Consider the following 16,336-nt stretch of genomic DNA (forward strand, 5'->3'; position numbering starts at 1 on the left):
TTGAAATAGCCCTAGGTTCAGAAGTCAGAAGCCTGACTTACATCCTGAATTTGCTACTTAATAGCTGACTGAATCATTTCGTGTCTCTGGGTCTTGGCTTTTTCATCTGTAAAATGTGAATGAGAATAATAGCTACAATTTATTGAATACTTATGATGCACCATAACTTGGATCATTGATAAACCTAGAGAATGTGCTTGTGAGTTATAAAGATTTGGACAATAGCAAGGCATTATGGTCATTATTCTGATCCTTGATCTTAGAGCCGTTCTTCTCTTTCTTTGGTTACTTCCATTATAACTGATTTTCACCTTTCATCTGATCCCATGTGACATGGGACTCCTACGCTTCCCTAAAGTATCTTCTGAGATCTTTCATCATCTCACAGGTGGCTGGGCCTGTGCCAGGAGAATGTGAGGTATAGAGAACTCAGTCTAATGTTGCCACTTCCAATCACTACCACATGACTTACAGAGCATTTTCATGTACCTTTTGGTGGAAAGGTGCCTAGAAAAAAGTGCACAAATCATGAGTGTTTAGTGAGTTATCACAAAACAACTGTATCTTTCTGACCTATATAACCACCACCCAGAAAGGTAGCAGAACACTAGTAGCACCCAGAAACCCTTACTGTGTCTCCTTGTGCCCCTTTCCAATTACTACCATGCCTACCTATGCAAAGGAAATCACTTTCTTTATATCTAACACCATAGATTTACTTTCCCTACATCTCTACTTTGTACAGCTACAAGCATATAGTATCTAGACTTTTATGTTTAGTATCTTTCAACACATTGATTTTTGTGACAATTGTTTATATTTGTAGCAATAGTACACCTATTTCCACTGATGACTAGTATTCTGTTTGCTATGAATTAAATTATGTCCTCCCAGGCACTGGAGAAGGATATCATGTTTGGTAAGGTGGAGGGTCAGAGAAAAAGAGGAAGACCCCCAACAAGATGGACTGACAAAGTGGCAGCATCATGGCCTCAAGTGTGACAACAATAGTGAGGTTGACCCAGGATTGGGCAGTGTTTCATTCTGTTGTGCATAGGGTTGTTATGAGTTGGTACCAACTCAACGGCACCTAACAATAACAACAAAATATGTGCTGATATCTGAATCCCTATATCAGTGGATGTAATCCAGATAATACAAAAACAGCTGCAACCACACATTAACAGAGAACTTCCAGAGGTTCAAGCTGGATTCAGAAGTGGACATGGAACAGGGATACCATTGCTGACATCATATGGACCTTGGCTGGAAGCAGAGAATACCAGAAAGATATTTACCTGTGCTTTATTGACTATGCAAAGGCTTTCAACTGTGTGGATCATGACGCGCTGTAGACAAAATTGCAAAGAACGAGTGTTCCGAAACACTTAATTGTGCTCATGAGGAAACTGTACATAGACCAAGAGGCAGTTGTTTGAACAGAACAAGGGAACACCGAATGGTTTAAAATTGGGAAAGATGTGCGACAGGGTTGCATTCTTTCACCACATTTATTCAGTCTGTATGCTGAGCAAATTATCCGAGAAGCTGGATTATATAGAAGAAAAGTGTAGCATCAGGATTGGAGAAAGACTCATTAACAACCTGCGATATGCAGATGATACAACTTTGCTTGCTGAAAGTGAAGAGGACTTAAAATATTTATTGATGAAGATCAAAGACCAAAGCTTCAGTATGGGTTGCATCTCAATGTAAAGATAATAAAAATCTTCATCACTGAATCAATAAACAACATCTGTATCAATGGAGAAAAGATTGAAGTTGTCAAAGACTTCATTTTGCTCAGATGAACTATCAACATTCATGGAAGCAGCAGTCAAGAAATCAAATGATGTGTTGCATTAGGCAAATCTGTTGCACAAGACCGCTTTAAAGTGTTGAAAAGCAAAGATGTCAGTTTGAGGACTAAGGTGCACCTGACCCAAGCCATGGTATTTTTAATAACCTCATATGTATGCAAAAGTTGAACAGTGAGTAAAGAAGACCATAGAAGAATTGATGCATTTGAGTTAGTGTTAGAAGAGAATATTTAAAGTTTCATGGACTGCCAAAAGAACAAACCAATCTGTGTTGGAAGTACAGCCAGAGTGCTGGAAGCCAGGATGGCCAGACTTCATGTTATACTTTGGACATACTATCAGGGAATAGTCCCTCAAGAAGGATGTCATGTTTGGTAAAGTGGAGGGTTGGAGAAAAAGAGGAAGACCCCCAACAAGATGGATTGGCACAGTGGCAGCAGGGATGGGCTCAAGTGTAGCACAACAGTTGTGAGGTTGGCCCAGGGCCAGGCAGTGTTTCCTTTTGTTGTGTGGCTTTGAGTCAGTACTGACTTGGTGGCACCTAACAACAACAACAACAACAACAACAACAACAACAATCCTGTTTGGTAATAGGTCATTCTTTGTTATGTTAATTAGACGATACTTTAGTAGGGTGGCTTCTTAATCTAATCACTTCTGAGTTATAGAAAGAGCAGATTAGACATAAAGATAAACATGTATGGAGAGTGGTGGTGGTAAAGAGGTAGGGGTTAGGGGGTAGAGTAATAAACACTGGGGATTATCTACACTCCAAAGAGTTAAGGAATGTCTGGAGCTAACTACAAAGAAGAAATCAACATGGCTAAGACCCTGATTTGGACTTTTATCCTCTAGAATTGTGAGAAAATGAATTTCTGTTCTTTATTTTAAATTGAAAGTTTACAGAGCAAATTGGTTTTCCATTTTCCACTCATACACACTTTGCTTTGTGACATTGATTGCAACCCCCACAATGTAATAGCACTCTTCCCACTTCCTTCCTGTGTTTACCATTGCTATCCTTTCTTCTTTCCTATCCCTTCCCACCTTCTATGCTTTATCCCTAGGCAAATGCTGCCCTTTTGGTCTGGTAGAGTTGATTGTTTTACGGAGTGTACACCTCCCTGGTGTTATTACTCACTTTATGCTTTTAGTCAGGAAGGTGAATTCAGTTTCAGGTCTAGAAGGAAGGGTGTCTAAGGGCCATAGTCTCAGGGTTCTACACGGCTCTATCAGACCTGTAAGCCTGATCATTTTTTATGATTTTGAGTTCTGTTCCACATTTTCCTCCCAGTGTATCCAGGACCTCCTCCTGTTGCAATCCCTTTCAGAGCAGTTAGCAGTGGTACCTGAGAATTATCTAGGTCTTCCAGTTTCTGGACACGTAGAGACTGGGGTTCACATGGTCCCTTAGTCCTTTGGACTAATTATTTCCTTGTGTCTTTGATTTTTTTCATTATTTTCTCCAGTTGGGGAATTTCTTTTCTACTTTTGTTTTTTTAAACTTTTTATTGTGAATTGATTGGGTGAAGGTTTACAGAGAAGATCAGTTTTCTGTTCAACAACTCATAAACATTTTGTTTCATGTCACTGAAACATAAAACAATGAAGTCTTGGTGTGGCGCTGTGGGTTAATACGCTGGACTGAAAAGTCATTTGACCTGTAAGGTGGGCGGTTCAAGCTCACGGTCACTCCTTGGAAACCCTGTACAGGGTTGCTATTGGTCTGAACCAACTGACCAGCACTTAACAACAACAACAGTGTAACATCATTTATCCCACTTCCTTCCTGTGTTTCATGTTTTCATTCCTCCTTTTCGCCTAATTTTTCGAATTTTGTCCTTGGGTAAATGCTGCCCTTTTGATCTCAAATGGTAGATTATTCTAAGGTGTGCATACTTCCCTAATGTTAATGTTCCCCTATTGCTGTTATTGCTAGGTGCCATCAAGTTGGTGTCAACTTATAGGGGACCTTATGCACAACAGAAAGAAAAACTGCCTGGACCTGAGACAACCTCACACTCTTTCTTGAAACCATTGCTGCTGCCTTTGTGCCAATTCATCTCGTTGGGGGTCTTCCTATTTTTTGCTGACCCTCCACTTTACCAAACAGGATGTCCTTCTCCAGGGACTGGCGAAGTCTTACCATCCTGACTTCTAAAGAGCCTTCTGGCTGTACTTCTTCCAACACAGATTTGTTTGTTCTTTTGGCAGTCCATGGTGCTTTTAATATTCTCCTCCAACACTGTAACTCCAATGCATTAATTCTTCTATGGTCTTCTTTATTCATTGTTCAACTTTCATATGCATATGAGGCTATTGAAAATATTATGGGTTGAGTCAGGTGCACCTTAGTCCTCAAACTGACATCTTTGTTGCTTAATACTTTAAAGAGGTCTTGTGCAGCAGACTTGACTGCTGCTTCTTTGAGTGTTGATGGTTGATCTTTGACAACTTCAATCTTTTCTCCATTTATCTTGGTGTTATTTATTGGTCCAGTGGTGAGGATTTTTTTTTTTTTTTCCTCATTACATTGAGATGCAATCTATACTGTGGTCTTTTATCTTCATCAATAAGTATTTTAAGTCCTTTCACTTTCGACAAGCAAGCTTGTATCATCTGCATATTGCAGATCGTTAATGAGTCTTTCTCCAATCCTGATACCATGTTTCCTTCATATAATTCAGCTTCTCATATTATTTGCTCAACATACAGACTGAATGAGTATGGTGAAAGAATACAACCCTGGCTCACACCTTTCCTAATTTAAAACCATTCGGTGTTCCTTTGTTCTGTTGGCTCTTCATGAGCACAATTAAGTGCTCTGGAATACTCAATCTTTGAAATGTTGTCCATAGCTTGTCATAACCCACACAATTGAAAGCCTTTGTTATCAATTTTTTTTTTTGTAGTCAATAAAGCACAGGTAAATGTCTTTCTGGTATTCTCTACTTTCAGCCAAGATCCATCTGATGTCAGCAATGATATCCCTCATTCTACGTCCTCTTCTAAATCTGGCTTCAAACTCTGAAAGTTCTTTGTCAGTGTATGGTTGCAGCTGTTTTTGAATTATCTTTAGGCACTGGAGGCACTCACTCATCTATGCCAAGAAATTTGGAAGACAACTACCTGGCCAGCTGACTGAAAGATATCCATATTTGTGTCCATTCCAAAGAGAGGTGACCTAATGGAATATGGAAATCATGGGACAATATCACTGATATCCCATGTATGGATCACGGCAAACTATGGACAGCATCATGGAGAATGAGTATTCCGGAACACTAATTATGCTCATGGGGAACCTGTAGATAGACCAGAAAGCAATTGTTCAAATAGAACAAGGGAACACTCAGTGGTTTAGAATTAGTAAAGGTGTGCGCCAGGGTTGTATTCCTTCACCATACTTATTGTATTAGGCAAATCTGCTACACAAGACCTCTTTAAAGTGTTCAAGAGCAAAGATGTCAGTTTTGAGGACTAAGATGCACCTGACTCAAGTCATGGTATTTTCAATAACCTTATATGTATACGAAAGTTGAACAGTGAATAAGAAAGACTATAGAAGGAGCTCTGGTAGCGTAGTGGTTACGAATCGGGCTGTGAACCTTAAGGTCAGCGGTTCGAAACTACCAGACGCTCCGCGGGAGAAAGATGAGGCTTTCTACTCCCGTAAGGATTTACACCCTCGGAAACCCTGTACAGGGTCGCTATGAGTCGGAACTGACTCGACGGCACTCAACAATAGAAGAAATGATGCATTTAAGCTATGGTGTTGGAGGAGAATATTAAAAGTTCTGCCAAAAGGATTGCCAAAAGAACAAACCAATCTGTGTTGGAAGAAGTACTGCCAGAATGCTCCCTGGAAGCCAGGATGGCCAGACTTCATCTCTCATACTTTGGACATATTGTTAGGAGGGACTGGTCCCTGGAGAAGGTACCAGTCTATAAAATAAAAGGTCAGAAAAAGAAAGGAAGACCGTCAATGAAATGGATTGGCACAGTGGCAGTAGCAATGGGGTCAAATGTACAAACAATTGTGAGGTTGACCTGGCAGTGTTTCGTTCTGTTGTGCATAGGGTCGCTATGAGTCAGTACTAATTTGATGGCACCTAACAACAACTCTCTAGCCTATGAAAACATTTCCCCTCTCCCTTCCCTCATAACTATCATTGATTTTTTTTTTTTAAGTAAGAAAATCTTTTTTAAGTTTTTACAACATTAGTGGTGGTGTGGTGTGGTGTGATGAGGAGTCGGTTCCAAGTCATAACGACCCTGAATAGGGTTTCTGAGGCTGTAAATCTTTATGGGAGCAGAAAGCCTCATCTTTCTCCCATGGAAAGTCTGGTAGTTTTGAAGTGCTGACCTTGATGTTAACAACCTGACTCATACCGACTACACTACTAAAGATCCTTTTTTCAACATTGTTGTTAAGAGCCGTTGAGTCGATTCTGATCCATAGTGACCCTGTATAGGGTTTCCAAGGAGCATCTGGTGAGCTTGAACCACCGACCTTGCAGTTCAAACGGCTTTGCAGTCTGGCGCATTAACCCACTGCACCACACCAGGACTCAACAATACTTGTTCTGTGATTCCCTAGTTTCAATGAGCATCATGTCCTCCAGGTTCATCACGTGTAGATTCATCACTATTCTTCAAAGTTGCATAGTATTCCATTGTGTGTATGTAGCAAAGTTTGTTTAGTCATTCTTCTGTTCAAGAATATTGAGACTGTCTCTATATTCTTGATGTATCGCTTGTAGACAGCATATTGAAGGCACTGGTGAGTCTGAATCATCGACCCTGTGGTTCAAACCTGCCTTGTGGTCTAGTGCTTTATCCCACAGCTCCACACCAAGACTCCATGATCTCTTGACACCTTACTAATTCTAGCCAACACAATAGGTTCAAGTCTCAGTTCTATTTACATATTAGCTAGAAATTCTTTTTGCTTCAATTTTCTCATCTGTAACATTGGAACTGTAGCAATTGTTCTATGTGTCAACCTCTATTCTTGTGTTGTTAGGTGCTATCAAGTCAGTTCTGATAATGACCCAATGTAAATAATAAAACACTACTCAGTCCTGCTCCAGCCTCACAATCATAGCTATTTTGACCTCATTATTTGTTTCTTAAACTTTTAGTTGTGAATTGGGCAGGCGTTTATAGAGCAGAGCATCAGTTTTACATTGAACAAATCCTACTCTTCATTTCATCTCAATGATTGCAATCCCTTCCATGTAACTAACATCACTTATCCCACTTGCTCCCTGTGTTTCTTTTTTCCATTCTTTCTTTTTGTTATTAGGTAAATGCTGCCCTTTTGATCTTGAATTGTTGACCCTTCCATGGTGAGCATACCTCACTAGTGTTGTCCCCCTGTATACCTATCTATTGCTTGACTCACAGGCGTGAGTTGGTTCTAGAGCTGAAGAGTGACTAAGGGCCACAATCTTGGGATTCTGCTAGTCTCTATCTAACCTGTAAGCTTGGTCTTTTTTATGATTTTGAGTTTTATTCCACATTTTCTCCTACTCTATCCAGGGCCTTCTGATGCGATCCTTTTCAGAGCAGTTGGCAGTGGTAGCCAGACCTCAACTAGTTCTGATCTCAGGGTCGTGGAAACCGAAGTTCATGTGATCCACTGGACCAATCATTTTCAAATGAATTCAATTTTCATCATTCTTCTTTACTCTGAGTAGGGAGAGACCATAGATGCTGTTCATGAGATTTTAAGATCCTAGTTGTTACTCATTAAAGTAGGATGTACTACACTGTTTTTGTGACCAAGGTGTTCCCCTAAGAACTGAGCCCCCAGCTTGTTTGCAGCCACCATGTCACTCCATCTCCTTGAGGCTTTTCCTCGTTTTCACTGATCCTCTACTTTACTAAACATGATGTTCTTCTCCAGGGACTGTTTCCTCCTGATAACACGCCCAAATTAATGAGACAAAGTCTGACCGTCTTGCATTCTAGTGTACTTCAACCAAAATAGAGGTGTTTGTTCTTCTGGAAGTCCATGGTGTAGTCAGTATTCTTCACCAACACTATAATTCAAATTACATTTAATTCTCTTGTCTTCCTTATGCATTGTCCAGTTTTTGCATACATAGAGGCAATTGAATATTCTGGGACTTGGGTCAGGTGCCCCTTAGTCCTCAAAATTACTTCTTTGCCCCATTCTAAACATTTAAAATTCTATTATTTCATTTAGTAATCACAGAATTGCTACTGTTCCAGTTACAGATGAGAAAGCTGTAGAACAGAGATTAAGAAACCTTACTCAAGGTTACATGGTAACACAACACACAAGATTATAATATATATATTTCACAGGATTACTGAGAAGCTTTCATGAGGTTATGGGTGTGACTGTGAAAGCGTTTTGTAAATAGTCAAGTAATTTACCTGTGCGAGCTAGTATTTTTATAGATTCACGACTTTCTTTTTATTTTAGCTGTTTCTAACTCTCTTTACTTTTCCTACGCAATAGCTCTCCCTCGATGACAGGGGGCGCTGCGGGCGCGAGCACTGACAGGTCCTTCTAGCCCGTTGCACCGGCCGCTCGCTGGTGCCTATAAGTGCCAGCGCCGGGCTCAGCGCGGCATCAGTTCACTGCCGCCGGGGCTGGGGTCGCAGCTAGCCCTGGAGGTGGACACGGAGCAGCTGCAGCTGGGCCGGGCCGGGGCGGAGCGCCGCGCCACGCTGGGGTCGCAAGGAAGGGTGTGTTGGCGTCGGCCCACAGCGAGCCTTCCCCCAGCCCGCTCCGAGGCTCTTTCCCGCCGGGTCGCCTGCCTCGGTCTTCCGCTTCCCTCCATTTCCCCGGAATCTCAGCCCAGCGCGCCAGGATCTCGGCCCTTCTCGGGGTGGGGAAACTCCCGGCCGCTTTCCGGCTTCACTTCTTCCTAGCAGTCTGGGCTTCTAGCCCCCTCGCTCCTTTTTCCTGGACCGAGTCCCATCCCTCTTGGCCCCCTTCCTTTAGCCCTGGCTCTCTACTCCTTCCCCAGAGTCTCTGCTCCTCAATCACTTTTCTCAGCCCAAACTCCCAGCCTTTCCTGTTCCCTTTCCTCCCCTGGGGGGGGGGGGGTCTAACCTTCCCTGCCCCTTTCTCTGCTCCAGTGCTCATCCCCCCTCTCTCGCTTTTCCAGGCCTGAGGTTCCAGATCCTTTGGTTTCCAATAGCCCTTCCTGGGTCCTTGTCCTTCTTTCCTAGTTTGAAGTCCCATACTGGTTTAAAAACTTGGAGTTTTGCAAATCCCTTATTCCCAGAGAGCTGCTTCCATAAAAATACCTCATAACTCTCTAAAACATGAACTTTTCTTAGAGACTACTACCCCAGTATCTCTTCCTACCTGCTGACTCCTTGCTACCCTATGTCCCAGACCTTACTTTCCCTTTGCTAGAGGTTGAGGCCTACTGGGTTGAGGGAACAGGATGATGCCTCTGTGGCCTAGCATCTGTGGCCTCTCTCCACCACGGATCTTCCCTTCATTGCTTGTGGTAGTAGCCTTGGTGGGGCTTCTACCTGTTCTCAGGAGCCATGGCCTCCAGCCCAGCCCTACTGCCAGCACCATCCGGGGCTCAGAACCACCACGGGAACGCTCCATTGGGGATGTCACCACCGCCCCTCCAGAAGTCACCCCAGAAAGCCGCCCTGTTAACCATTCTGGCCATGAACATAGCACAAAGCCACGAAAGCCCTTTCCAGTCCTGAGCATTGACTACGGGCATGTGCGCACACCCTTCGAGATTGCCCTCTGGATCCTGCTGGCCTGTCTCATGAAGATAGGTAAGTCCACTTTACTCCCATACTACAACTGCTGCCACACCACCAGACAGTGGTCTTGCCTTGTCTCTTATCCTTTGGGGATGCCCAGGAGTAGGGGTCCGGACTATTCCTGTAATGGAGGCAGCCTACATCCTGCCATCTTGGAAGTTGAGCTCTCTGGCTTCTTTGGTTCTAAAGCTTGCCAAGATTGGTGTCAGTCAGCATCCTGCAGGAAGGCAGGCAGGATGAGAGGATGGGTCATTTCTGATACTAGGTACCTTCAGCAAGTCTTCCAGGCCTGGTGAGACTCCTCTGGCTGGGCCAGACCTCAGGGGAAGCCAGGCATCCAACTGTATGTGAAATGATAAGGACAGTCTTCCAGCAAGTGGCACATTTCTGTTTTGCCATCAACAGCCAGTCCAATTACACGCTTCATGGTAGGTTGGCCCAGAATGGAATATATTTCTAGTTGGCTTGTCTGAGATGTTTGAATATAGCAGGAGACTCACCTTCCTTCATCTCCAGAATGTTATCTGTCAGCATTGCCTGTCCAGGCTGGTTAGGAGCCCTTGTGTTCTTTTCCAGCCCAGGAATGCTATCCCTTGGACAGTTTATGGATTTGGGGGCACTGGGTTCTAAAGCCTGTTTTGGGATGAAGACAGTACAAATTGGAGCTTGGTCTGGCCCCAGGTCACCTGCAGTTTGGCATCTGGCTGTGTCTCAAGGTGCTGTCTGAATTGGTTAGTCACACTGGCCTGTTAAGTGGGAAAGGTACAGCTGAGGGGCTAGGGATGTTGTGGTCTGAAGAGACTTGGAAATGATCTTCTTAGGGGAGGGAAACAGAAAAGTTGTTTCCCCCAGAGGGTTGTCTCCTGCCAGGCCTGAGCATTGTATTTTGCTCAGAGATTGATGCTGCTTACCAGAGACTGAAAAACCCAGGTCTCCCAGGAAGTGCTGGTCTGGGGTCTTTGAACGTTGCCGCCTTTGCTTTTTCAGTCCCCAGCTAATTGTGGAAGGCATGGGAGCCTGGGACTGTGCTCCTCTTTGCCTGGCAATTCGGTTTGGGGTGTTTGTGATTCTTGGCAGGAAGCCTGGCCACTTTCACAAGGACATGCAGGTGCTGAGTGGCTCTGCCAGGGTGGTGTGAGACAGACAGGCTCTGGGACCTGCTGCCGGAGGGTTCTGGTGCCCTGGGCTCTCATTGACTCTGGACGGATCCAGGTGCTGACTTCCTGTTGTAGGACTTTGATGCTTAGCTGGTCACAGTAGCAGGCCTGTGTGTGGAGCTGGGCCACCAACACCTATATCCTGATGGCAGCCCGCGTATGGAAAAATCAAGGACTGTACAAGGGGAACCATGTGTACTGATTCTGACATAAGTAAATGACCTTGAACAAACGGGCCTTTTTCTGCTAGTCTCCCCCACCTAAGAGATGGGCAAGAATCTCTAATAAATTTCCAATTGAGTCAGGAGACTTTGTATCTTAATTTGTTGTAAGAAACTGAAGTGACTTTGATGTGTCATTTGCCTGGTGTGAGACCAGGCAGAGACTTCACAAGTGCTGACTATAATTTGCCCTCCTCTCTTCAACCTCCTAACCACACCTGGCATTGTGTTAAGGGAATTGGGGGGCTGTCAATGCCTACTGGTGGGGTGATGGCATGACGACAAGGATCCTGCAGACCTGTCTGTAGTCCTAAAGGGGTCTGGCAAGGTGTGGCATAGCCTGGCACAGCTGGAGTATTATGCTGGGAATCCTGGGCCGCTGGACAGTAAAGATGGTGCCACGGCAAGGACATCGGTCTAGAAGTCAGTAAACCTGGTTTCTCACCCGTCTCCCTCTGTGACCTTGGGCTAGCCATGTCAGTTGATCTTTGTGGCCCTTTCCCGGTCTGACATTGCTGCCATCCACCGACTCGGGTAACCCTGGCAAGTCACTCAGCTTTGTGACTGAGTTTTCTCATTGTAAAATGAGGAGCTTGGATATGATCTCTGAGGGCCTTTGCTGTTCTAAAAGCCCGTGTTTCTGGCTTAGAAAGGCATTTTTTTCTGCCTCTGAAAACAGAGGCACTTTAGCATCTGGCCATCGTGGAGAAGAGAGTGGAGAAAAGAATGTTTAAGATCTCAGCAGTCCCTGTTAAGGTGGCAAAAGTGAATGCCTGTTTTCCTTTCACCTTTGCTCTGTAGAATCAAAGCTTCCACAACTCTGCTTCTTAACCTGTCAGAGCCCCAGCTTCCTTATGGGTGTTGTTGTTGTTAAGTGCCTTTGAGTTAGTTCTGACTCATAGTAACTCTGTATAGGGTTTCTGAGGAGCAGCTGGTGAGTTTGAACTACCGATCGAAGTCCAGTGCTGATCCTACAGTGCCACACCAGACGTCTTAGGGGTAAGATGGGGGAACTAAGAATATCTAGCTATAAAGCTACTGCTGGGACAATGGCATAAGATTAATGCATACAAAGCTGACTTTGTATAGTGCTCTACATAGAGGATACTCAGGGAGTGGCAGCTGTTCCCTTTTGTATTTTAAACACCTAAAATATAGAAACAGCTACAATCATATGTTGACAGAGAACTTCTAGAGGTTTAAGCCGGATTCAGAAGAGGCCATGGAACAAGGGATATTAACAACCTGCGATATGCAGCTGATACAACCTTGCTTGCTGAAAGTAAACAGGATTTAAAAACATTTACTGATGAAGATCAAAGAGTACAGCCTTTGGTACGGATTACATCTCAATGTCAAGAAAACAAAAATCCGCACCACTGGACCAATAAACAACATTGTTACCAATGGAGAAAAGATTGAAATTGTCAAGGACTTCATTCTTCTTGAATCAACTATCAACACTCACAGAAGCAGCATTCAAGAGATCGGATGACGTATTGCATTAGGCAAACCTGCTGCACAAGACCTTTTAAAAGTGTTGAAGAGCAAAGATGTCAGCTTGAGAACTAAGGTGCGCCTGACCCAAGCCATGGCATTTTCAATAACCTCAAATGCATGTGAAAGCTGGACAGTGAATAAGGAAGATCGTAGAAGAATTGATGCTTTTGAGTTATGGTGTTGGAGGAGAATATTGAAAGTACAGTGGGCTGCCAAAAAAACCAATGGATCTGTTTTGGAAGAAGTGCAGCCAGAGTGCTCCTTAGAGGCCAAGATGGCCAAACTTCGTCTCTCATACTTCAGACATATTGTCAGGAGGGACCAGTCGCTGGAGAAGGATGGAGGGTCAGAGAAAAAGAGGAAGACCCCCAACGAGATGGATTGGCCAAGTGGCAGCATTGATGGACTCAAGTGTGGCAACAGTAGTGAGGTTGGCCTAGGATTGGGCTGTGTTTATTTCTGCTGTGCATAAGGTCGCTGGTCGGTACCAACTCGATGGCACCTAACAATAACAACAGGGCAAATGCATCCCTCCCTCAGCCTCTACAGGTGGCACTGTGGGTTAATGCGCTAGACTGCAAGCCATTTGAACTGCAAGGTCGGTAGTTCAAGGTCACCAGCTGCTCCTCGGAAACCCATAGTGTTGCTATGGGTTGGAACCGACTCGATGGCACTTCACAACAACACAACAGGCGGCCACCAGAGGCCTTCCTTTAGGTTTCAGGGCCTGCTGACTTTGTTCTTCCTGTCACTTAAAGTTGCCTTCAGAGCTGGCACCAGTTGTCTCTGGGATGGGATTGGGGCACTGAGACCATGCTACCTCTGCACAGACAAAAAAGAACCTAGGAGCTTGGGCTTGCCTATTCCCTTAACATCCCAGCATGGATAGGAGTGCTGTTGAAGCCCTAATTCTGTCATCCGTGGCAGCTGTTCCCCTGGCAAGGTATCCCTCCTTTAAGAATAGAAAGTGCTGTGTGCAGTTCTCATTTTTATCCCAGAGCTCCTAATCATTGAACAGAACCTGAGGTAGACACTTTGTCAGAGACTGGTGTGGGAGGGGTGACGTTGGAGCTGAAGTTCTAGAGTGGCTCCTTCTGAGTTCTGTTCTAATTCTGATTCAGTGAGCAAGTCACTTCCCTTCTCTGGATCTTTTTCTCCCTTTCTCTGTGAGGGACCCTTGCTTTGAAGAAGTGGTATAGCTAGACTGCTGGGAGGACAGTGAGGTTGACCCTAGGCCAATCCCTATATCCACCTCACTTTATGACTTGGACCCAGAATAAATCCAGCTTTGTTCCCAGGGAGAACCTTGCTGTACCCAGCTCACCCCTGGCATCCCTAGTGTTTGTTTTCCTATATTTCTGACCCAGAACAGAGGCTCAGGAGTCCATAAAGCAGGTATTCATCTTGTCTTCTAACCAAGGACAAAAAACTCCCTTTGTAGCTGTTTTTGGTTTTTGTCATTGCCAGGAGTATCCTGCCATTTCCTCCTTAGAACAAGTCTGTGGAGAGATGGGGTCATGATTGTCCACTTCACATGTGGGGCTATCAGACCCACAAGTGGTTTCCTGTAAAAATGAGACTAGAACTTGCTTCTTTCATGCCTCCACCAGAGAGAGGAGCAGCCTTAAAGATCACCTTCAAACTGTCTTAAGAGGGGACTTTCTAAAAAGAAAGGTGACCTTTTGCTTTGGGAGGCAACTGACTGACTGACTGCAGGACAGTGGGAGGAGAGGTCAGCCAGGGATTGGAAGGAAGCCGTCAGGTAGGCCATGATGTTTCCAAAAGTGCTGGAGTACTTACAGGGTTCAGGTTGGTCTGCTTGGATTTCCTTCAGCTAAGGCTTTCTGCTCCCATAAAGATTTACAGCCTTGGAAACCCTGTACAGGGTCGCTATGAGTTGGAACCGACTCCATGGCACATAACAACAACAACAAGTACCCACTTAATGTGCAAGATGCTATGATCTATGAGGCATGCTCTTCCTTTTGTCTTCATTAGCTGCATCCCATCTAGCTCTGGAATAAAGAAAAGACTTTGTCATAAGGCCACCTGGACTCTGCCCCTGACACTATCTCTTAGTACCCATGTGACCAGGGACCAGGTAGCTCATTTCTCTAAAATGACTTGTCTCATCAGTGAACATGCTGTCTCTACCTCCTAAGACTGATGTGTGGTTGAATGTGGGATGTCCCACACAGTACCCTGTTCATTCTAGCAGCTTCCACGGCCCTTGCAGGCTCCTCCTCTATAGTAAGGTCTTCTCAGTCCACTATCGCCTACAGCAATTGCTTTCACCGTGCCCGCCTCCATCACCCCCCAGCTCCAATCCTTTTCTCTTATTGTTTGTTCACAACTCTGGCATTAGGCCTAGCCTGCCCTGTGACATCTCTTCTGTTGAATATGTGCATGTTTCAATAATAATCACCACTTATTGAGTATCTAGGGAGTAGTGTCAGGCATGCTACAAAAATAATCTCATTTCAGCCCTACTGAAATCCTATGAGATAAAGGCTAGCTCTATTTTGCAGATGAGGAAACAGCTCAGAGAGGTTATCTTCTGTGAGGCTGAATTGCTGTTTCTTTTCTGCGTGCGTCTTGGCATAACCTCCTTGCTGTCCCCTAGCAGGTGCCCTGGTCCTACACTTTAGAAGGTGCCTAGCTCACACTGAGTGGCACAAAGGTTAAGCACTGAGCTGCTAACTGAAAGGCAGTTAGAACCTACCAGCCACTCCACAGGAGGAAAGACTTGGGAATCTACTCCTGTAAAGATTGCCGCCTTTGAAGCCCTATAAGGCAGTTCTACCCTATCCAGTGTGGTGCTGCAGGATAAAGCATTGGATCACAAGATCGGTTTGAACCACAAGGTCAGTGGTCCAAACTCACCAGCCACTCCTCAGAAACCCTATACAGGGTGGCTATGAGTCGCAACTGATTTGATGACACTTAACAACAACAACTCTGTCCTACAGAGGTCACTATGAGTTGGAATCAACTTAACACAAAAGTTTTCAATGAGTGGAAACACTTGGCTGCCCAGTTCACTGCTTTCCGGAGACTTAAAGGACTCTCTTTAGGGACTGGGCACATGTTGATGGTGGGAACCATCTCTCTGCTTAGAGAAAGCTGTGCCTGCCTTCTGACCATGTGTGTATGTGTGTATCCACCTTCCACAGGCAGGCTGGGTCTAGGCCTGGTTCCATGACTGACCCTGCCCTGTTGTCTTTCGCCTGATGCCTCCTCAGGTGCTCTGACCGGAACTTTTCGTACTTGGGTGGGGAAGTGCCATTTATTTGAAGGATGGTTTCTTTTTGACCAGTGGAGATGATCAGCCAACCTCGTGACTATGTTCTCCTGCCTCTGAGCTGGAAGGGGGCTGGATTGCTTTGGGAGTACCCTCAGTGCTCAGCAGGATCCTGAGGCAGCCTCTGTACTGGAGCAGGTGGCCCAACTTTTTTTAGCCCTCACACGTGGGTAGAGTTCAGTAGTAATTCTCGTTAATACTTTAATTTGATGTTTCCAGAGCACTTGCATGTGCAATATTTAATTTTGATCTCTTCAGTGGTTCTGTGTGTTAGGATAGTAGATAGTATTACTGTACTCAGTTCATATATAAGGAAATTAAGTCTCAGGTGATGACTTGATTGAGGTCACTTGGGTGTGGTGCTGTGGGATCAGTACTGAACTGTGAGCCATAAGGTCAGCTGTTCAAACCCACCAGCTGCTCCTCACAAACCCTATACAGGTTCTCTATGAGTCAGAACTGACTCGACAGCACTTAACAATCACACAATTCCCTGGATTTCTGACCCAAGGCCCGTCCTCTTTCCTGTTTGGCTGACATGCTGTGTTATTGTGAAGACCA

The 16,336-nt window shown here is 44.6% G+C and overlaps 1 protein-coding gene across 1 annotated transcript in view; it reads left to right on the forward strand.

The window, feature by feature from the left end:
* Positions 1 to 9,061: 9,061 nt before the first annotated feature.
* Positions 9,062 to 16,336, forward strand: part of SLC9A1 (solute carrier family 9, subfamily A (NHE1, cation proton antiporter 1), member 1) — a 64,828-nt gene continuing 57,553 nt past the window's right edge. The window contains exon 1 of the mRNA XM_006862244.1: positions 9,062 to 9,608. Coding sequence (XP_006862306.1) covers positions 9,254 to 9,608 — 355 coding nt within the window. The 5' untranslated portion in view covers positions 9,062 to 9,253. The remainder of the gene's footprint in view (positions 9,609 to 16,336) is intronic.

The sequence above is a fragment of the Chrysochloris asiatica genome, unplaced genomic scaffold (assembly GCF_000296735.1).
Source record: "Chrysochloris asiatica unplaced genomic scaffold, ChrAsi1.0 scaffold00047, whole genome shotgun sequence".
In the NCBI taxonomy this organism is placed as follows: Eukaryota; Metazoa; Chordata; class Mammalia; order Afrosoricida; family Chrysochloridae; genus Chrysochloris; species Chrysochloris asiatica.